Source organism: Porcisia hertigi, chromosome 36, assembly GCF_017918235.1.
Source record: "Porcisia hertigi strain C119 chromosome 36, whole genome shotgun sequence".
NCBI classification, from domain to species: domain Eukaryota; phylum Euglenozoa; class Kinetoplastea; order Trypanosomatida; family Trypanosomatidae; genus Porcisia; species Porcisia hertigi.
Window position 1 is genome coordinate 1,778,089 of NC_090595.1, and position 15,123 is coordinate 1,793,211.

A 15,123-nucleotide genomic window follows, 5' to 3' on the forward strand; every position below is an offset into this window, starting at 1 on the left:
GAACCCCCTTTTGCCCTACATTGTGTTCGCCGCCGCTTGGAGACACGCGACGGGCAGTGCGTACAGGGTTCTGTAGAGTTCCAAGCTGAACGCACACGTTGCATGGCTGCATGAATTTGTTGCGTTGCGGAGCCTCTTCTCTTCGATTTCCATTAAGGGTTCTCGTTAAGTGTGTCTGTATCCCCTCTTTCTCTCTCCCCCCTTTTTTATTTTCGTACTCTTTCTTTATTTTGTGTGCTTTTTTTTTTCTTTCCCATGCGTCGGCTCGTATTTGTTTCACACACGCACCCCCTCCCTCCCCCCCCCCCCCCCCCCACACACACACACACACACATTCACCGCCATTTGTCCTAAGCTCCCAATAGTTGCTCTACAACACTTAGCTAGAGATCCCCATTCATCACATTTCCAAACCCCACTTATATCAAGACGTGTGAGCGGGCTCACACGTACCCGTCATTTTCCACAGCCCTCTTCCGCATTCACTTGATCCCCTCTCCCACTCCCCTCAATCACCAAACACCGGCACAGATACAGAGTTCTTACATACCTTCAAGTTGTCTTTATCGAAGCACTTATATATAAATAAATATATATATTAGCTTGTACTGCCGTCCGTCGGCTGCGTCGTTTTCTTTCGTGCTCTCGTTTGTGGTCCCGTTCACTGAGCATCCACCAAAAGCCATCAAACCCTTCAACTCCTGCTTTGATTTGTTTACATCCTTCCCTTCACCACGCACACACACACACACACACACACTTTTATATATACAGTGAATTGCGCGTTTTTTTTTTAAATGCGCCTAAGGCACGAGATTGACTTTTTTTGTCTCCCTCCACCCCTTTCTCTTCCCGTGTCAACAGACGAGCAGACATCTACTGGGGTTGTGCTCAACACTTTTGCCTTTTCGTGTCCTTCTTCTGGCTAGGACTACATATATGTTGCTCCCCCCCCCCTCGTGCACCTTCTCTGTTTTTGTTTTGCCTAATACGCGGGTAGCGTGTGATTCTTCCTCCTCCCACTCGCCCCCCCCCTCCCCTCCTTCCCGGCCACACCTGCAACACTTTAGTGTGCGTCACATACATAAAAGCCATGCAGGCCACCACCTCTGAACCCACTCCAGGCACCAGCGCGGTTGACTTCCCGCTGACGCTGCACGTGGCACCGCGCGTGGATCAGGCGACCATCTATCAAAACAAGTCACTACAGCGACGCTGCGCGCCACTGTCATTCATCACACCAGTGAACGAGGTGCGTGTGATGGTGCCGATGCCAAAAAGGCATTGCGGTCAGTGGGGGTTCGACCAGGACTCCGTGCAGGTCGGGTTTGGTGCCGCGTTTGACAGAAAAGTGATTCTCACCGGTGTACTGATTGATGAGGTAAAGCAGGCCTGCCTGCGCAGCGACGGGACGGTGCAAATCGAGGCAACCCATATTTCGGATGTGGCGAGTGCAAGCGACTCAGACGCGCACAGCGAAGAGAGAGGCGATACCGCGTCCGCGGAGGTGCGCCGTGAAATGGAGTGTCAACTCCAAGAGGTACAATACAGGCTTCTACGCAACGATATTGCCCTGGCCGAGGCCGCAGCTGTACGCGATTACACGGTAAATCTCGCGGCTAGTGCGGTCTATCCGTCAAAGGCTTCGCCGCTGATGAGCACTGCTGCCCTGCATGACCCACAGATGTGGGGCGCACACCTCGACGCTCTGGAGAGCGCGAAAAGAGAACATTCGAAGACCAAGCGAGATCTGGTCCGCGCCAAGAAGGCGTTAGAGGCCGAAAAAATGGCACTGGAGGCCAAGCTGGGCTTAGTCCACGATGGTAGGCAAAGCCCCTGCAGCGGCCTCGGCACCGAAACTGGAACGCTAGTGGACGTGGTGGTACTGACGCTCAGGGTGCTGCAGCCCGTCCCAGCTGGCCCGGATGCGGTGGTGTACGTGTCGTATATGGTGCCGAGCGGCCGATGGAACGCAGCGTACGAGGCACACTTGAACACAGAGACGAACGAGGTGGTCCTGTACTACAACGCAGAGGTTGTTCTGGACTGTGGCGAGGACTTGAAGGATGTTGTACTAACATTGTCTTCCGCGGTCCCACGACGCAACGCCGCGCTGCCGCCGACCATGTCAATTTGGCGCTGCGGCGTGGTGGAGCCTTCACCTCCGATGGAGGAGCTCGGGGTGGGTGCAGGCGACGTCGCTGCCTACTCCGCTCACAGTCCGGTATGCCTTTCCACGGCGCAAGAGCACGCTCTCCCTTCTGCGGCGCCCATGATGATGCGTGCCGCGGCGCAGGTGGAGCAGGTTGGCACAGGGGCCATCATGAATTTTCTCATCTCAAACTCGCAAACGGTTATGGCAAATGGGAAGACGACGCGCTTGCCTTTGACGGTGCTTTCGCTCCCTGCGTCGATCCGCTACATGAGTGTGCCGGAAAAGTCGCCAGCCGCCTTCACACAGGCCAAAGTCAACAACACGAGTGACTTCTTGCTACTCGTCGGCGACGTGGCCGTGTTCCTGAATGGGAACTACGTTTTACAGTCTCGGGTCGACAGGCAGTGCGCACCTGGGGGTACAATGAACATGTACTTTGGCGCTGACCCAAACGTAGAGATAAAGCGAGTGCTGTTGCGTCAAACAAACAAGACGGTGCAGAACTCGTACTTCAAAGGGGCGAAGAGACGTGTGAAAACATTCGCGTACAAAACTATAATTTGCAACAAAAAGCGCACCACCACCGCTGCAGACGGCACCGTCCGCATCAAGCTGATCGAACACATCCCAATCAGCGATGAGGAGCAGCTTCAAGTGCGTCTTGTCTTGCCACCAAAGCCACAAGAGGATGTCTATATATACGATGAGGAGGAGGACAAGGAGCGACAACGTCTGCGCAAGTCGCAGTTGCTCGACAATGAGGGCATTGTGGAAATTGAGCGCGTGGTGCTTGCGGGGGAAACTACTGAAGTGCTTTTCACGTTCGAGGTTGAGGCACCGATCGACGTCGATATCTATGGGCTCTGAGCCAAGACATGTTGAATAGCCACAAATTGTGCGGCGGGGAAGGGATTAACGTGCGCGTTACACACAGGAAAAGGAAAAAAAAAGGACGGGGGCGGGATGTGTAAATGCAGGCGACTCGATTGCATCGATCGCATATCCCTCCCGCGTATTCCATTGCTCTTGGCGAGAGTGACGATATTTAATTTCTTCATTTTCTATTTTTTTTTTTGGCGCGGTGATATTCGCTGCAGTGCTCCTCGTCAGCTGGAGTAAGAAAAGCGTGCGCTACACTCGTGCATGGACAGAGGATAACGTTGTACAGTGGACTTCTTGGCTCTCATTTTTCTGTGCTCTATTGTCATGGTCAAGGAGTGAGGCGCACCCCTTTTTTTTTTTTCACCCTTAGTCAGGGAGGGGTGGTGGGCGTATGTCGTCTTTTGTGTGCTGCGTTCGCTCAACCGTTTTGTTGCGCGCACACAAGCACACTCACACACACACGCACTTTCGCTAGGCTTTCTCTCTCTCTGTCCCCCAAGCCCAACCACCATCTGCGTCCTTTCCGTTGTGCGGCAATCATTTTAATATGATTATTATATCGGGCTCACCTCATTTGTTTTTCGTGTTCAGTTTGGTGTCAGATATTGCGTGATATGTGTTTTACTTTTTCTCGTTGTTTGTGTTTTTTTTTCGTTTGCTTGTGGTGCCGATATTCCGTTCACCGCCGCCGCCCCCCCCTCCTCCTCCTCCTCTCAATCATTCATCACCACCATGATATTTGCACTGCTTTTCTCGTTTCTTTTTTTTTTTTGCTTTTCAGTCTTTGCGCTCTCTTTCTTTTTTTTTTACCGTGCCTCCGCGTGTTCCAGAAAGTCGAAAGGACGCCAAACGGCCGTCCCCTCCCCTCTCGTCGGATGTCTTCGCTAATCCTGCACCGCTAGCAGCCGCCTCCAGGTCACGTGCACGCAGCGTGGCAAGGCCAGACGGATTCGCTTCTGCTGAGAGGTACGCGGTGCGGTGCTGGGCGGTATGCCATCGGGGCGGCCTGCGAGAGCGGACAAACCTGTGCCATCCACAGAAAAGACCACCCGTCAAGGCGACTCTAGTGAGTGCGCTCACCTCCTCCCTCCTCCTCACCACCACCACCACCACCACCACCACCTCCATCCGACTCTCAGTACACTCTGGTGTCTGTTGGGGAGGGGGCGGCTGTGAGGCGACCCGCGAGGGCAAGGAGGAGGTGTAGGCAGATGCCGTGCCGAGGTGAGGGAGTGAGTGAACCCCCTTTTGCCCTACATCGTGTGCGCCGCCGCTTGGAGACACGCGACGGGCAATGCGTACAGGGTTCTGTAGAGTTTCAAGCTGAACGCATTCGTGGAATATCGGGAGAGCCATTTCTGTTTCTCGTAACCCCCCCCTCTCCGGGTAGAAGGAAAGATGAAAAATTCATTTTTTTTTCAGCTCAACGAGGCGAACTCTGAAGTGGCCAGAAAAGCAGAGGGGGGTGGGGCAGCGATACAGGACATCAGCAACAAAGGTGTGGAGAGCGGAATGCTTGTAAGGAGGCCCTCTTCTGCTTACATTGCAGTCGTTCTCGTCTTCCTGCAGCATCTCAGAGCGTCCAATCAGGCGCCGATCAACAGTGCATTTTTAAAACCAAGGTTTCGCTCATCACTCCGCACTGGTTCCGAGAAGAGAGCCTCTGCTTACTCTTCTCGTGACTGTTTTCTTTTTGTGCCGCTTGCATCCGGCGGGCGAGGTGATGGTATTCGAAGCTGATCACCCCCGAAGCACAGCTGCTCCTTGTTTCCCTCCATCCCTCCCCTCTCCGGGCTTCCTTTCAGTTTTGCAGCATCCATTGTGTACTACTCATGTCTTTCATGGTTTCTCTACCCATTCTCACGCTGGCGCTCGCTCAAGCACGCACAACGATCCCTTCCCCTTGCCCCTTTCCTTTCACATTACGCGCAACCACTTGGGTGGTTGGCAATTGAGCAGCGCACTACGCGGTTTCTCTCCCTCGCTTATTGCCCCCCACCCCCACCCTCCTCTTTTTTTGAGGGCGTGGACGCGTGTTGTGGTTGTTCGGTGTCAACCTTTGTTCATTGAGGGAAGACACACGCTGCGGAAGCACAGCCGCCACCACCACCACCAATATACGTATTGGCAGGTTTCTCAGCATATTTCTTTGCTGTCTTCTCTCTTTTTTTTTATAGGTATACTCACACATCACCGCACTTACATAGGACAGTCAGAGGAGAGAGTGACGGCAATAGAAAGAGAGAGACGGAGCTCAGTGAATCGGGGGGGGGGCAAGCAGCAGAGTGACTGACCCTGTAGGGGGTTCTGTGTGTGTGTGTGTGTGCTCACAGCCGAGCTGGTCGACTGATCAAAAGCAAAGCACTACTAGACACACCCACACACCCACACCACGGCAGTTCTCTTCGTTTTTTGCATCTTGGTAGGTGTAGCCTCCACTCATTCACGCCATTGCCAGCGTGCAAATGCCACTTTTGTCAGAGTGGACCGAGGAGAAGAACGCATGCGTGGATTGGGCCAATGCGGACGAGGTCCTGTGCAACGGCTTCACATTCCTTCAGGCATTGGCCGCTCACCCACGGCTGCGCACGCACTACGAGGCGGCAGACAAGCAGTCCGAGCGCAATGCCGTGAAGGAAATTTTCCTTTCAGGGTCTGCCGAGGAGAAGAAGGTGTGGCTGACGCGGTGGCATCATCAGCGCCTGCTTTCCCTCCGATCGGAGCGCTGGTGTCGCTTCTGTGGCGAAAGCGGCCACACTCGTCTCGGGTGCGCACACCGTCTGCGCTCTGCGTCCGCCTTTGATGTCAGCGACCCAGTGACCCATAGTGCGGCCGACCCCACCGGCTCGGTGGCCCTGTTCTCTGCGCCGGCATCGGATGCACGACGGCCGTCGGTACTGGAAAAACATCGTGAACACCTGCAGCGTGTGGAGCTGCGACGCATTCTTGAGGAGAAGCAGAAGCCGCGGGCAGACGCTCCGGCGCTCCAGCGAGGCAGTGGGGCGGCCGCTCATGCTTACCGCACTGCCACAGCTGCTGCGACAACCCTCTTCACAGCGGACGAACGCCGCCGTGGGGTGGTTTGCCGTCTCGACGAGGTGAACAACATCGGCTTCATCACTGTGGCCGGCATGGGCGAGATTAAGTTTTTTGTGGACCGCGTTGACGTGGGCGTCAAGGCTGTCGCTGTTGGGGACAGCGTTACCTTCAAGCTCGACTCAAATCACGACTATCCCATCGCCGTCGACGTGCGCCACGAGCGACCACTGATTACACTGGAGGATGTCCGAAAGTTTCTTCACCGCTGCCGGGCAGCCCGTCACCCTGTGAAGGTGATGGCCACCCTCCTCATGCACACCCATGAGTGGTTCGTACTGCTCCGCTGGCTGCACGTGCTACGCGAACAGGACGCATCGCTGTACGTGGAAGCCGTGCTCGTGTTGGTCGAGCTGACAACCTTCGTTGGAAACCGTGAGCCGATTCACGTACCAGTCCTTCACGCCTTCCTGGCGCTCTTATGCACGACTCCACCAGTCACGCCAGGATCCACCGCAACGACTGCCCCAGCGGGGGGCACAACTCCCATCGCCTCTCCCACATCGACGACAGCGGCAACGCCGCCGCCACGGGTGCCTCCTTTCTACCCTGATATGCTGCGAAATGCGCTTGAGTTGCACAACGCCACGCATAACTCATGTACATCCGAGGCCGCTGCGATGACCGCCACTTCTCGGTTAGCGGAAGACAGGTGGATGGAGGTGGCGCAGCTCGTTGTTCTGTTGCGCTACTACAACCCACTCTCTGGCAAAGGCAGCGTTGCCAAAAACGACACCGACGGCGCTGTCGAGACTAACCGCGACATCGGTGCTGGCGGTGAAGCAGTGGTGGTTCAACAGCTTCAGGTCTTCTTTTCCAGACGGCTGACACACGCCACAGGGGCAGCCGCACGCCGCCTGCAACTTGCTCAGGCGCGGCTTGCACAGCAGGTTCGGCAATCGGTAGCTTCTAAAACACCAGAGACCACCGCGAGCGTCGCCGCGCTCGGCTGCGGTCCATCGGGGGTTGCCCTTATTCCGACAGCGGCAGAGTTCTCCGTCCCTCCGCCGAGTCCGGCCTCCGTCTTTAACCCTGCGAACTTGCCTGTGAACGGGGCCTCTACGTACGCGGACACGGATAGATTTATTGCTGATCAGTGCAAGCTTCTGAGGGCTGATACGTTTGAGGCTGTCTCTCGGGTGTTGCCAGCTGTGTGCTACTCCCTGCCATCGTACCAGCCCACCCAAGAGACGATTTCCGATGTCCAGCATGCCCGCGTCTACTCTCACGTCCGGTGCCTTGGCAAGGTGATGGCCAGCGACCGTGACTATAGTCACCCCGAGAGCTACCTGCTGGAGGTGCACCCACATAGCTCCACGGCAAGCTTGCGCACACAACTGCACGAAGGCACGACTTTGTGCATCTCCACGGCTCTTGATCCTACTGATATGCAGAACAACGAGCTTTTCTGGGGTGTCGTGTCGTCTTGTGATTCAGTGCTCATCGATGCTGGGATTATTGTCGTCTCGCCGTGTAGCGGTAGCCCGTCCTTCGAGCTAATGCGCACCGCACTTGACCGAAACGCCGCCGCTGGTCAGCTTGATCGTTCCTTCGTCCTTGAAACTCCCATCTTCATGGCAGGGTACGAGAGCATCATGCGTGCGTTGGAGGCCTTCTGCGGTCCACTGGCGATGCCGTTCCCACTGGTGCGTCAGCTGGTCGGCCCAGAGGCCGCCGCTTCCGCGGCTGCTGCCGCTGCGTTGGATTTCATGGGAAACTGCGCCCCAGTATCGGAGGTCTCGAGCGACGACGGGGATCAGCTAGTGGGGTACGTTCCGCCCCACTGTGCGGTGACCTTCCAGGAGCTCACGGATGAAATACGCAGCCAGTTTGTGCTCGACGAGGGGCAGAAAGAAGTCATGCGCCAGCTTCCCGTCTCGAAGATGATTCTCGTCCAGGGTCCCCCTGGTACCGGAAAGTCTTTTATCGGATGCCGTGTGGTGGAGGCGTATGTGCGGTACAAGCAGCTCGTCGCCTCAGGCGACATTCTGCAGAAGGTCAACATCGATATGCTCCGCTCTACCCGGTTGGAGGACCTGCTGCCACAAGTGGGTCCTATGGTCGTCATCACGTACAAGAACCACGCCCTCGACGAGTTCCTTCTGGACTTGCTCGACTGCGGACTATGGGAGACGAACCGCCCTCGTGTGGGACAACAGCTTTCCGCTGGAATCGCAACTGCCACCACGGGGATTTCGTTTTCGTCCGGCACCAGCACGTTCCCCGGTGGCAAGCGGGTAGTGCGGATCGGTGGCCGCTCGCGCGAGGGCCGCCTCGACGCTTACAACCTCGGTGCCCTTCTCCACGGCAGCATGGATCGCGCCACCGTCAACAGCCTAAAGGAACGTCTCGTCGTGCTGAAACAGCGGCTTGACCGGCTAACGAAGGAGATCCACTACCTGGAGAGTGGCCGCGTGCCGCGGGCTTACTTCGAGCGCTGGCTAACAGCAGAGCAGCGTCGGCACATCACCTTCGACGATCGAGAAGCATGGCTTGCGGGGGAGCGATACCTTGGCACCCTCAAGGCCGAGGATGCGGTGCCATCGACGCATTACCAGTCTCTGCTGCAGACGCGCGTAGCAAAGCTGCTCAGCTCCCAGAAGCCTCAGTCAGCGTCGTCGCAAGCGAAGCCGTCCCCGGGTACGCGCTCGGCGACGGGCATCTCAGAGAAAGAAAAGGAAGGGGGAGAGGAGGAGGAGGAGGACGTGTCGTTAAGTGTGTTTCAGGAAATGAGGCGCGAGGAGGAGCGTCGCGAGTATAATAACCAGCTTCACCAGACATACCTCTCCGCCGAGTCGCTGGTTCTCGCCGGCCGACCGCCGTTGCGACCGGCTGGCGTGCCGGAGGAGCTGCTTTCCCTTTGGAGCTTGAGCCCACGACTGCGACACGAGTACTTTGCATTTCTAATCGCGAACACCATCGCCGCCAAGGCGCGCGATTGCCTGACCATCATGGAAACGATGAAAAGCGTCGTTCGAGTGCGTCGGCATGCAATGGATGAGCTGAAGTTGTCCCTCCTTCAGGGTGCAGACGTGGTGGGGTTGACGACGACGGGGTGCGCCATGAATCAGAACTTGCTGCGCTCACTGCGTCCGAGCGTGCTGGTGGTGGAAGAGGCGGCCGAGGTGCTGGAGTCTCAGTTATTGGCCTGTATGACGGACTCTCTGAAGCAGATCATTCTCATTGGTGATCACTACCAGCTCCAACCCAAAGTGGACACCTTTCAGTACGAGAAGATAAACCACCTGAACCTGTCCTTGTTCGAGCGACTGGCGCAGAAGATACAACCGATTCGGCTGACGGAGCAGCGCCGTATGCACCCGGACATTTCTCGGCTTATTCGTCCCTTCTACTCGCCGCAGCCCCTCATTGATCACGTGTCCCTGCTGACGCGACCGTTCCCCTCCACGTCAGGAGCGGGGGCTGTGGATCAGGTGCCGGGCCTCGTCAAACGCGTGTTCTTCTGGCGTCACGGTCACCCCGAGGAGGAAGCACCTGGCAGCCGCAGTAAGGTAAACACGCGTGAGATTCGTATGGTACAGCAGGTTGTCGCCCACCTCGTCTCCCAGGGCGTTCTGCAGAAGTCCATCACAGTTGTGACACCATACCTGGGTCAGTGCCGCATGCTACGAGGTGTGCTGCGACTGCGCTCATTGGCAGATGTCCGCGTGAGCACCGTTGACCTTTACCAGGGTGATGAGAATGACGTCATTGTGCTTTCTCTGGTTCGAACAGAGAAGTTGACGGACTTTATTCGGACGCGCAACCGCTTGATCGTCTCTTGCTCGCGTGCCCGCTTCGCAATGGTAATGGTGGGCAACGACCAACTGCTGCGCCAGTGCCGCCACTGGGAACAGGTGCTAGATCAGCTTCAGACCGAGCAGTGCATCGGTGAGAGCCTTCCCATCACCTACCGCGACCAGCCGTCGCAGGTGCAGTACATGACCGTGACGGAGTCCGTGTCAGCGGCGGTGTTGGAGGCGGAGTTGACCGCACAGATGCAGCAGAAGCGCAAACCGCATCAGCGTCCTCAGCCCCCTACAGTGGACACCACTGACGGCGATGCGGCTGTTCAGGACGAAGAGGCACACGGCACCGAGAACGACGACGACGACGACGACAACGGCGGCGACGCTGAGGAGGATGCTTAGGGCCCCGGGACAGCGGTTAAGACTCGAGAGACTTTAAAAACATACAGGGCCGTGTTTTAGCCATGCCACACTTGTGAGGACGCGTGTACGACAAAACAAAACGGGAAAAACGGGCATTTTACCCCTCGTTGGCCTGTACATGAGAATCTCAATCCCCTAATGATAAAAGGACCCGCAACGCACGCAAAAAAAAGAGAGGAGGGCCTCTGCTTGCACGCGCAGCAGAGATCACGCTGTTGCCTCACAGAGTTGTCTGAACATAACGTGACCGGACACACATTCGAATAAGGAAAACACATACACACTAGAAACAACCAAAAAAGCGCGATCAGATCGAGCGGATGGGGCGAAAGACACACCATACGTCAAAAGAAAAAAAGATGCAAGGGCTTTCGATGCACTTGCATTACAGTTAAATTATGTTCGCCGCGTTACCTGGTCTCCCGGCCAGTCTGACGCTAAATAGTGCGCCCAAATGTCGTCACGAACTCTTCTTCACATCCCCCCCCCCCTGTGTCCTTTATATTCACGCTTTGTTCCAGGGACTGGAAAAGGGGGAAGGAAATACATATGAATACGGCGCGTATTGCCGCGATGCACTTTGTCTACACGCCGCTTCCCTCCTCCCTCCCTTCCCTCCCACTACTACTATCGATTTCTGGGTATCTGTTTGTTTTGATACACACACACACAACCCTTGTTCTTCATTCTTTGCCCTCCCCCCCTCCCCCCCCCCCCTCGGTGTCCCACATCTTCTTTACACAGCTCCGTGTCTACAAACATCACCACTACTGCTCCGCTATAATACTGTGGGCACCATTGCCGCACTCCACTGCTCCGACTAGAGGCACACAGGTGGGATACACCTTCGTTTTTTTTTTTCCTAGTGCCCCCCTCCCTCCTTCCCTCCCCAGCTTCCTCTTGGGTCTGCATCTGCAAGCGTTTTTCTGCATTCCGACACTGCGTACCTCCTCCCCCCCCCCCCCCCCTTTGCGCTCCCTGTTACCTCTCATCGTGTATATGGTGTCTATTCTCTGTCCATTTCTTTGTTCTCCCCTGTATGCGTAATACTCACGAAGTCTACTTGCGCTTCGATTGTCCTCACCTGCTATCACCATTCTACAGACGCACCTCCTTTGCACCCCCGGTTGAGAGCGATGTGGCGGGTGCTGGACATGTTACAAAGTGTGTCGTGGGCATGGGGCTTTTCCGTTTTTCTGCTGCGGTGCACCCTCATCTTGATAGCGGATTACTACATAATGTACGTCCGCATCGGACGGGTGTGGCTCGGGAAGCGGAATCAGGCGCCGTCGCGCGTACAGGGCGATTTGGTGATGCAACTGACCGCTTCTTCACCGCACCACAGCACAGCAGACGAGAAGACGATCTTTCTCCAACTGAATTACTCTTTTATTGATCGCCGGCTGTGGGCCGGCCTCAACAGGGCCGATGCCTGTCCCTCGGCGATTGTCACTAGCGTGTTGCACGGCGGCATTGGCTTTTACACCGCACTCAACTTACTTCTGAGCGGCGTGAATGTTCACGGCGTGGTGCGCAACGGGCGACAGGCCGAGCGAACCCGCTACTTGCTCTCGAGTGCGGTCGAACGTCAATTGATGTTGCACAAGGAGTGGAATGGGCGAGTGGGTCGTGTGCTGGTGCACACATGCGACATGAGTGACACCGCGGCTGTTTGCGACTTCAGCGACGCCGTCGCAGCCGATCCAGCACTGCGTATCATTGTTTGCAACTCTGACTCAATGTGCAGCTCGCCGAGGCTAGTGCCGCAGCAGGAGGAGCTCAAGAAGCAGATGGCCATGCATCACGTTGGGCATCATTTGCTGTTGCTTCGACTTTTACAGAACCGCTTGCAGAGATCAGGGTCGATTGCGGTGGCTCTGCCGCCGCCGTGGCGCATTGTCGTAGTGGCATCCGCGGCAGCGGCGACAGCAAACCTGACGAGGGTGCCGCCCCTCCCCCCTGAGTGGGGTGATCAAGAAAAAATGGATGGTCCCTTCAACCCCTTCGAAGCATACTACAGCGTAAAGATGTCAGAGCTGCTTTTTGCTTTCTCGCTCGCTCGCTTTGTCGAACGACAGGAGATCTTGGCGGTGACGTGCACTGTGAACGTGCTGCACCCCGGGCCAACTCGTAGCTCTGACATGTTGAATTGCCAACCCCCGCTGCAGTGGTGGCTGGGTGGCGAGGCGCCGGCGCTGTTGTTCCCCATGACGCCGGTAATCGCCTCCTTGTACGTCGTCGACCTTGCCCTCTCACGGCGCCACGAGCGCACCAGCGGTCATTTTTTTCGAATGGGACAGGATCAAACCCTGTATTACAGCGATATGGTGAGACACGCGCGCCAACGCGCTGGATTCTTCAAGAATTCTGCACTGTTCCCCGGCATGCCGGGCCCGATTGTATCGCTGTCGCCCACGAAGCAGCATTGGGTGTGGACCGCTACCATAAACTACCTCGCAGCGGTGGAGTCCATTGACGCTCGAATTTTCGCCACCGCGTAAGTGTGTACCTGGGGACTCTTGAAGCGCAGGCCCTCTCCTCTCCCCCCCCCCTGCCGGCCGCTCACTTTTAGCGTGCGAGTGTGGACTGTGTGTGGGCGGCGTGTCGTGGTGTCCCTTTGTCTCTTTCATCTACATTTCGCCCCTCCAGAACGGATAGTAGAAGCTCACCCCTTCCTCTTGCCCACGACAGCGCTGGTGCGCTTGGACGGGGATTGCTGGCAGGAAAGGAGCGACGGATGGAGGGGGAGGGGGTAGAGGAGGAGGAAAGCGCTGCGGTAAACGGTGTGGGAGTGTCTGAGCCGCGTCGCTCCACGCACTTCCCAAGACGCACAGTCTGTGTGTGTGTGTGTGTGTGTGTTTTGCATTACACTATCGACCTCTGTTTCCTCACAGACATTATTATTTTCTCACAAACAGAAGCACAAGATCCCAGCTCGGCAGTGTCGACACTGGACACACAACCACTTTGTTTTTTCGACCCCCTACCCTTCCCCTGGACTAAAGCAGTGGTGGTCTCTTGCTACAGCATGTATGCACTCTATTGGGGAAAGGGAGGGAGGGGCTTGCGCTCGCAGACGGAGAGGCATGACGATACTGCAATTCATAACGGGTGAGATGGCGTGTTCATGAGTACGTGAAAAAAAAGTGTCCCCCCCCCGACACACACGCACACCCACCTTGAAGCATTTCGGACTGCTCTCTCTTGATTTGCACTTTGTATCCGCCATCATCCATGGATTATTCCTCTCTTGTGTCGTTCACCAACTCTCAAAGCGCACACCTGCGCGCACCAACGCACAGAGGCACCCGGCAGCAGATCCGAGGCCGCCGGGGTACCCCCTTTGGCTCACTCCACTCCGCACTCCCTTTTCCTATTTTTTTTTGTCGCCTGCGCACCTATCACCCCATTCCCAGTATTGATCATCAAACAGCCAGCCATGAGAAGTAAGCCTGGCGCGGCACTTGTGCTACTGTCGAACTATGGCGCATACCAATATCCCAATGCAACGCCCTTCGCTGCTTCCTCAGTTCGCGGTCATGACTGCTTCTTCATTGCGGCCGGCGCGAGTAAAATCTACCACGGCCACTGCCGCCGCCGCCGAATCCACCACTGTGTCAGCGGAGTCATCACTGCTCCCGGGCACAGACGCTACTACACCACACCCTCTTCTCAGTGAACTGTTCAGCAAACCTCTGCCTGCTTCTTATTCAGCGCTAGAGCAACCATCACGGGCCGTGACCGTGGCTGACGCAGTAGGGATGCTAGGAGGATGGGACGCTGTAGAGAGGCTCCTTGCTCAGCTCAACGACGCTGCTTGCTCGGCGGATGCCAGCGATGGTGACGCATTCACAAATGCTCTAGAGACGTGTGTGCAAAGCGCACTTGGCGTCTCGATACGGTCGATGCGCGTCGTTGACAGGGTTGCTACCACAGTCCCGGAATACGAGGGAGCAGGGAGTGACACCACTGATACCCTGACTGCTAAGGTGACGATTCCGCTTGTTCTTCCCGACTTCAAAGCCGCAGCCACTGCACCATCATCTGAACGCCAGCGAGGAGGTGAGGTGGTTACCTCAACCGCTACATCTGCCGAAATTCACGGCTACTCTCCCTGTCTGGTGCTTCTTGTCCAACGCTTTAGGGGTGTTCTCGCGCTGCACATTATCAATATACGCTTCGACGACACCCGCGCCAACTCCTACGGCATCTTTCCCAAATCACCTACGCTGTGCAAGGAGGACCAGCAGGGAGAGGGCAACGGTGGGGAACAGCAGTCGCCGAAGAGGCACACTGAGCGGCCCCAAGGCCTTCAACTCCCCTGCCAAAACATGCAGGTATCAAAAGCCGTGGCCGAGGCCGTCTCGGGCTCTCGACCTTCCCCACAGGGCACCAGAGGCATCACATCAAGCACTGGTGTCGGCAAAGCTGCATCGACCTCGGTCGCTTCAGCTGAAGCAACGTCGTCGTCCCCAGATGCTAGTGTTGACGCAACAAGCCGCCAAGCAACGTTTGCATCCGCCAAGGATGGCCAGAAGCACTCGAAACAAAAGCCGCGAGGGAACGAAAGAAGCAAGACGATAGCGGCGGCTCATCGCCGAGCCACAACGAGAAACCCCGGTGCCATCCCATTCGACCCGCTTCGTCCAGAGGAAACGACACCGTTCAACTCACAGTTCCGCCCCATTACGTACAACATCGCCATCCCCTTTCAAGCGTCGATATGATACATTACGCAAAGGATCGATGCAGTCTGCATGGGCGAGAGATTGGCGAGAAGACCGCCCCGCCATTTCTTCTTCGTTCCATGGCGCCGCA

The 15,123-nt window shown here is 56.5% G+C and overlaps 4 protein-coding genes across 4 annotated transcripts; all 4 read left to right on the forward strand.

Annotated features, from left to right (window-relative positions):
* Positions 1-1,093: 1,093 nt before the first annotated feature.
* JKF63_00464 (uncharacterized protein) lies at positions 1,094-3,022 on the forward strand (the record flags this gene model as incomplete). Its single annotated transcript, XM_067896515.1, has 1 exon — positions 1,094-3,022. The coding sequence occupies one exon, from the start codon at positions 1,094-1,096 to the stop codon at positions 3,020-3,022; it is 1,929 nt and encodes a 642-aa protein (XP_067752672.1).
* Positions 3,023-5,502: 2,480 nt separating this feature from the next.
* Positions 5,503-10,284, forward strand: JKF63_00465 (uncharacterized protein; the record flags this gene model as incomplete). Its single annotated transcript, XM_067896516.1, has 1 exon — positions 5,503-10,284. One exon carries the CDS (start codon positions 5,503-5,505, stop codon positions 10,282-10,284), a length of 4,782 nt encoding a protein of 1,593 aa, XP_067752673.1.
* A 1,157-nt stretch (positions 10,285-11,441) lies between these two features.
* On the forward strand, positions 11,442-12,806 carry JKF63_00466 (uncharacterized protein; the record flags this gene model as incomplete). The annotated part of the gene is made up of 1 exon (XM_067896517.1): positions 11,442-12,806. One exon carries the CDS (start codon positions 11,442-11,444, stop codon positions 12,804-12,806), a length of 1,365 nt encoding a protein of 454 aa, XP_067752674.1.
* A 1,002-nt stretch (positions 12,807-13,808) lies between these two features.
* JKF63_00467 (uncharacterized protein) lies at positions 13,809-15,032 on the forward strand (the record flags this gene model as incomplete). Its single annotated transcript, XM_067896518.1, has 1 exon — positions 13,809-15,032. The coding sequence occupies one exon, from the start codon at positions 13,809-13,811 to the stop codon at positions 15,030-15,032; it is 1,224 nt and encodes a 407-aa protein (XP_067752675.1).
* Between the last annotated feature and the right edge of the window lie 91 nt (positions 15,033-15,123).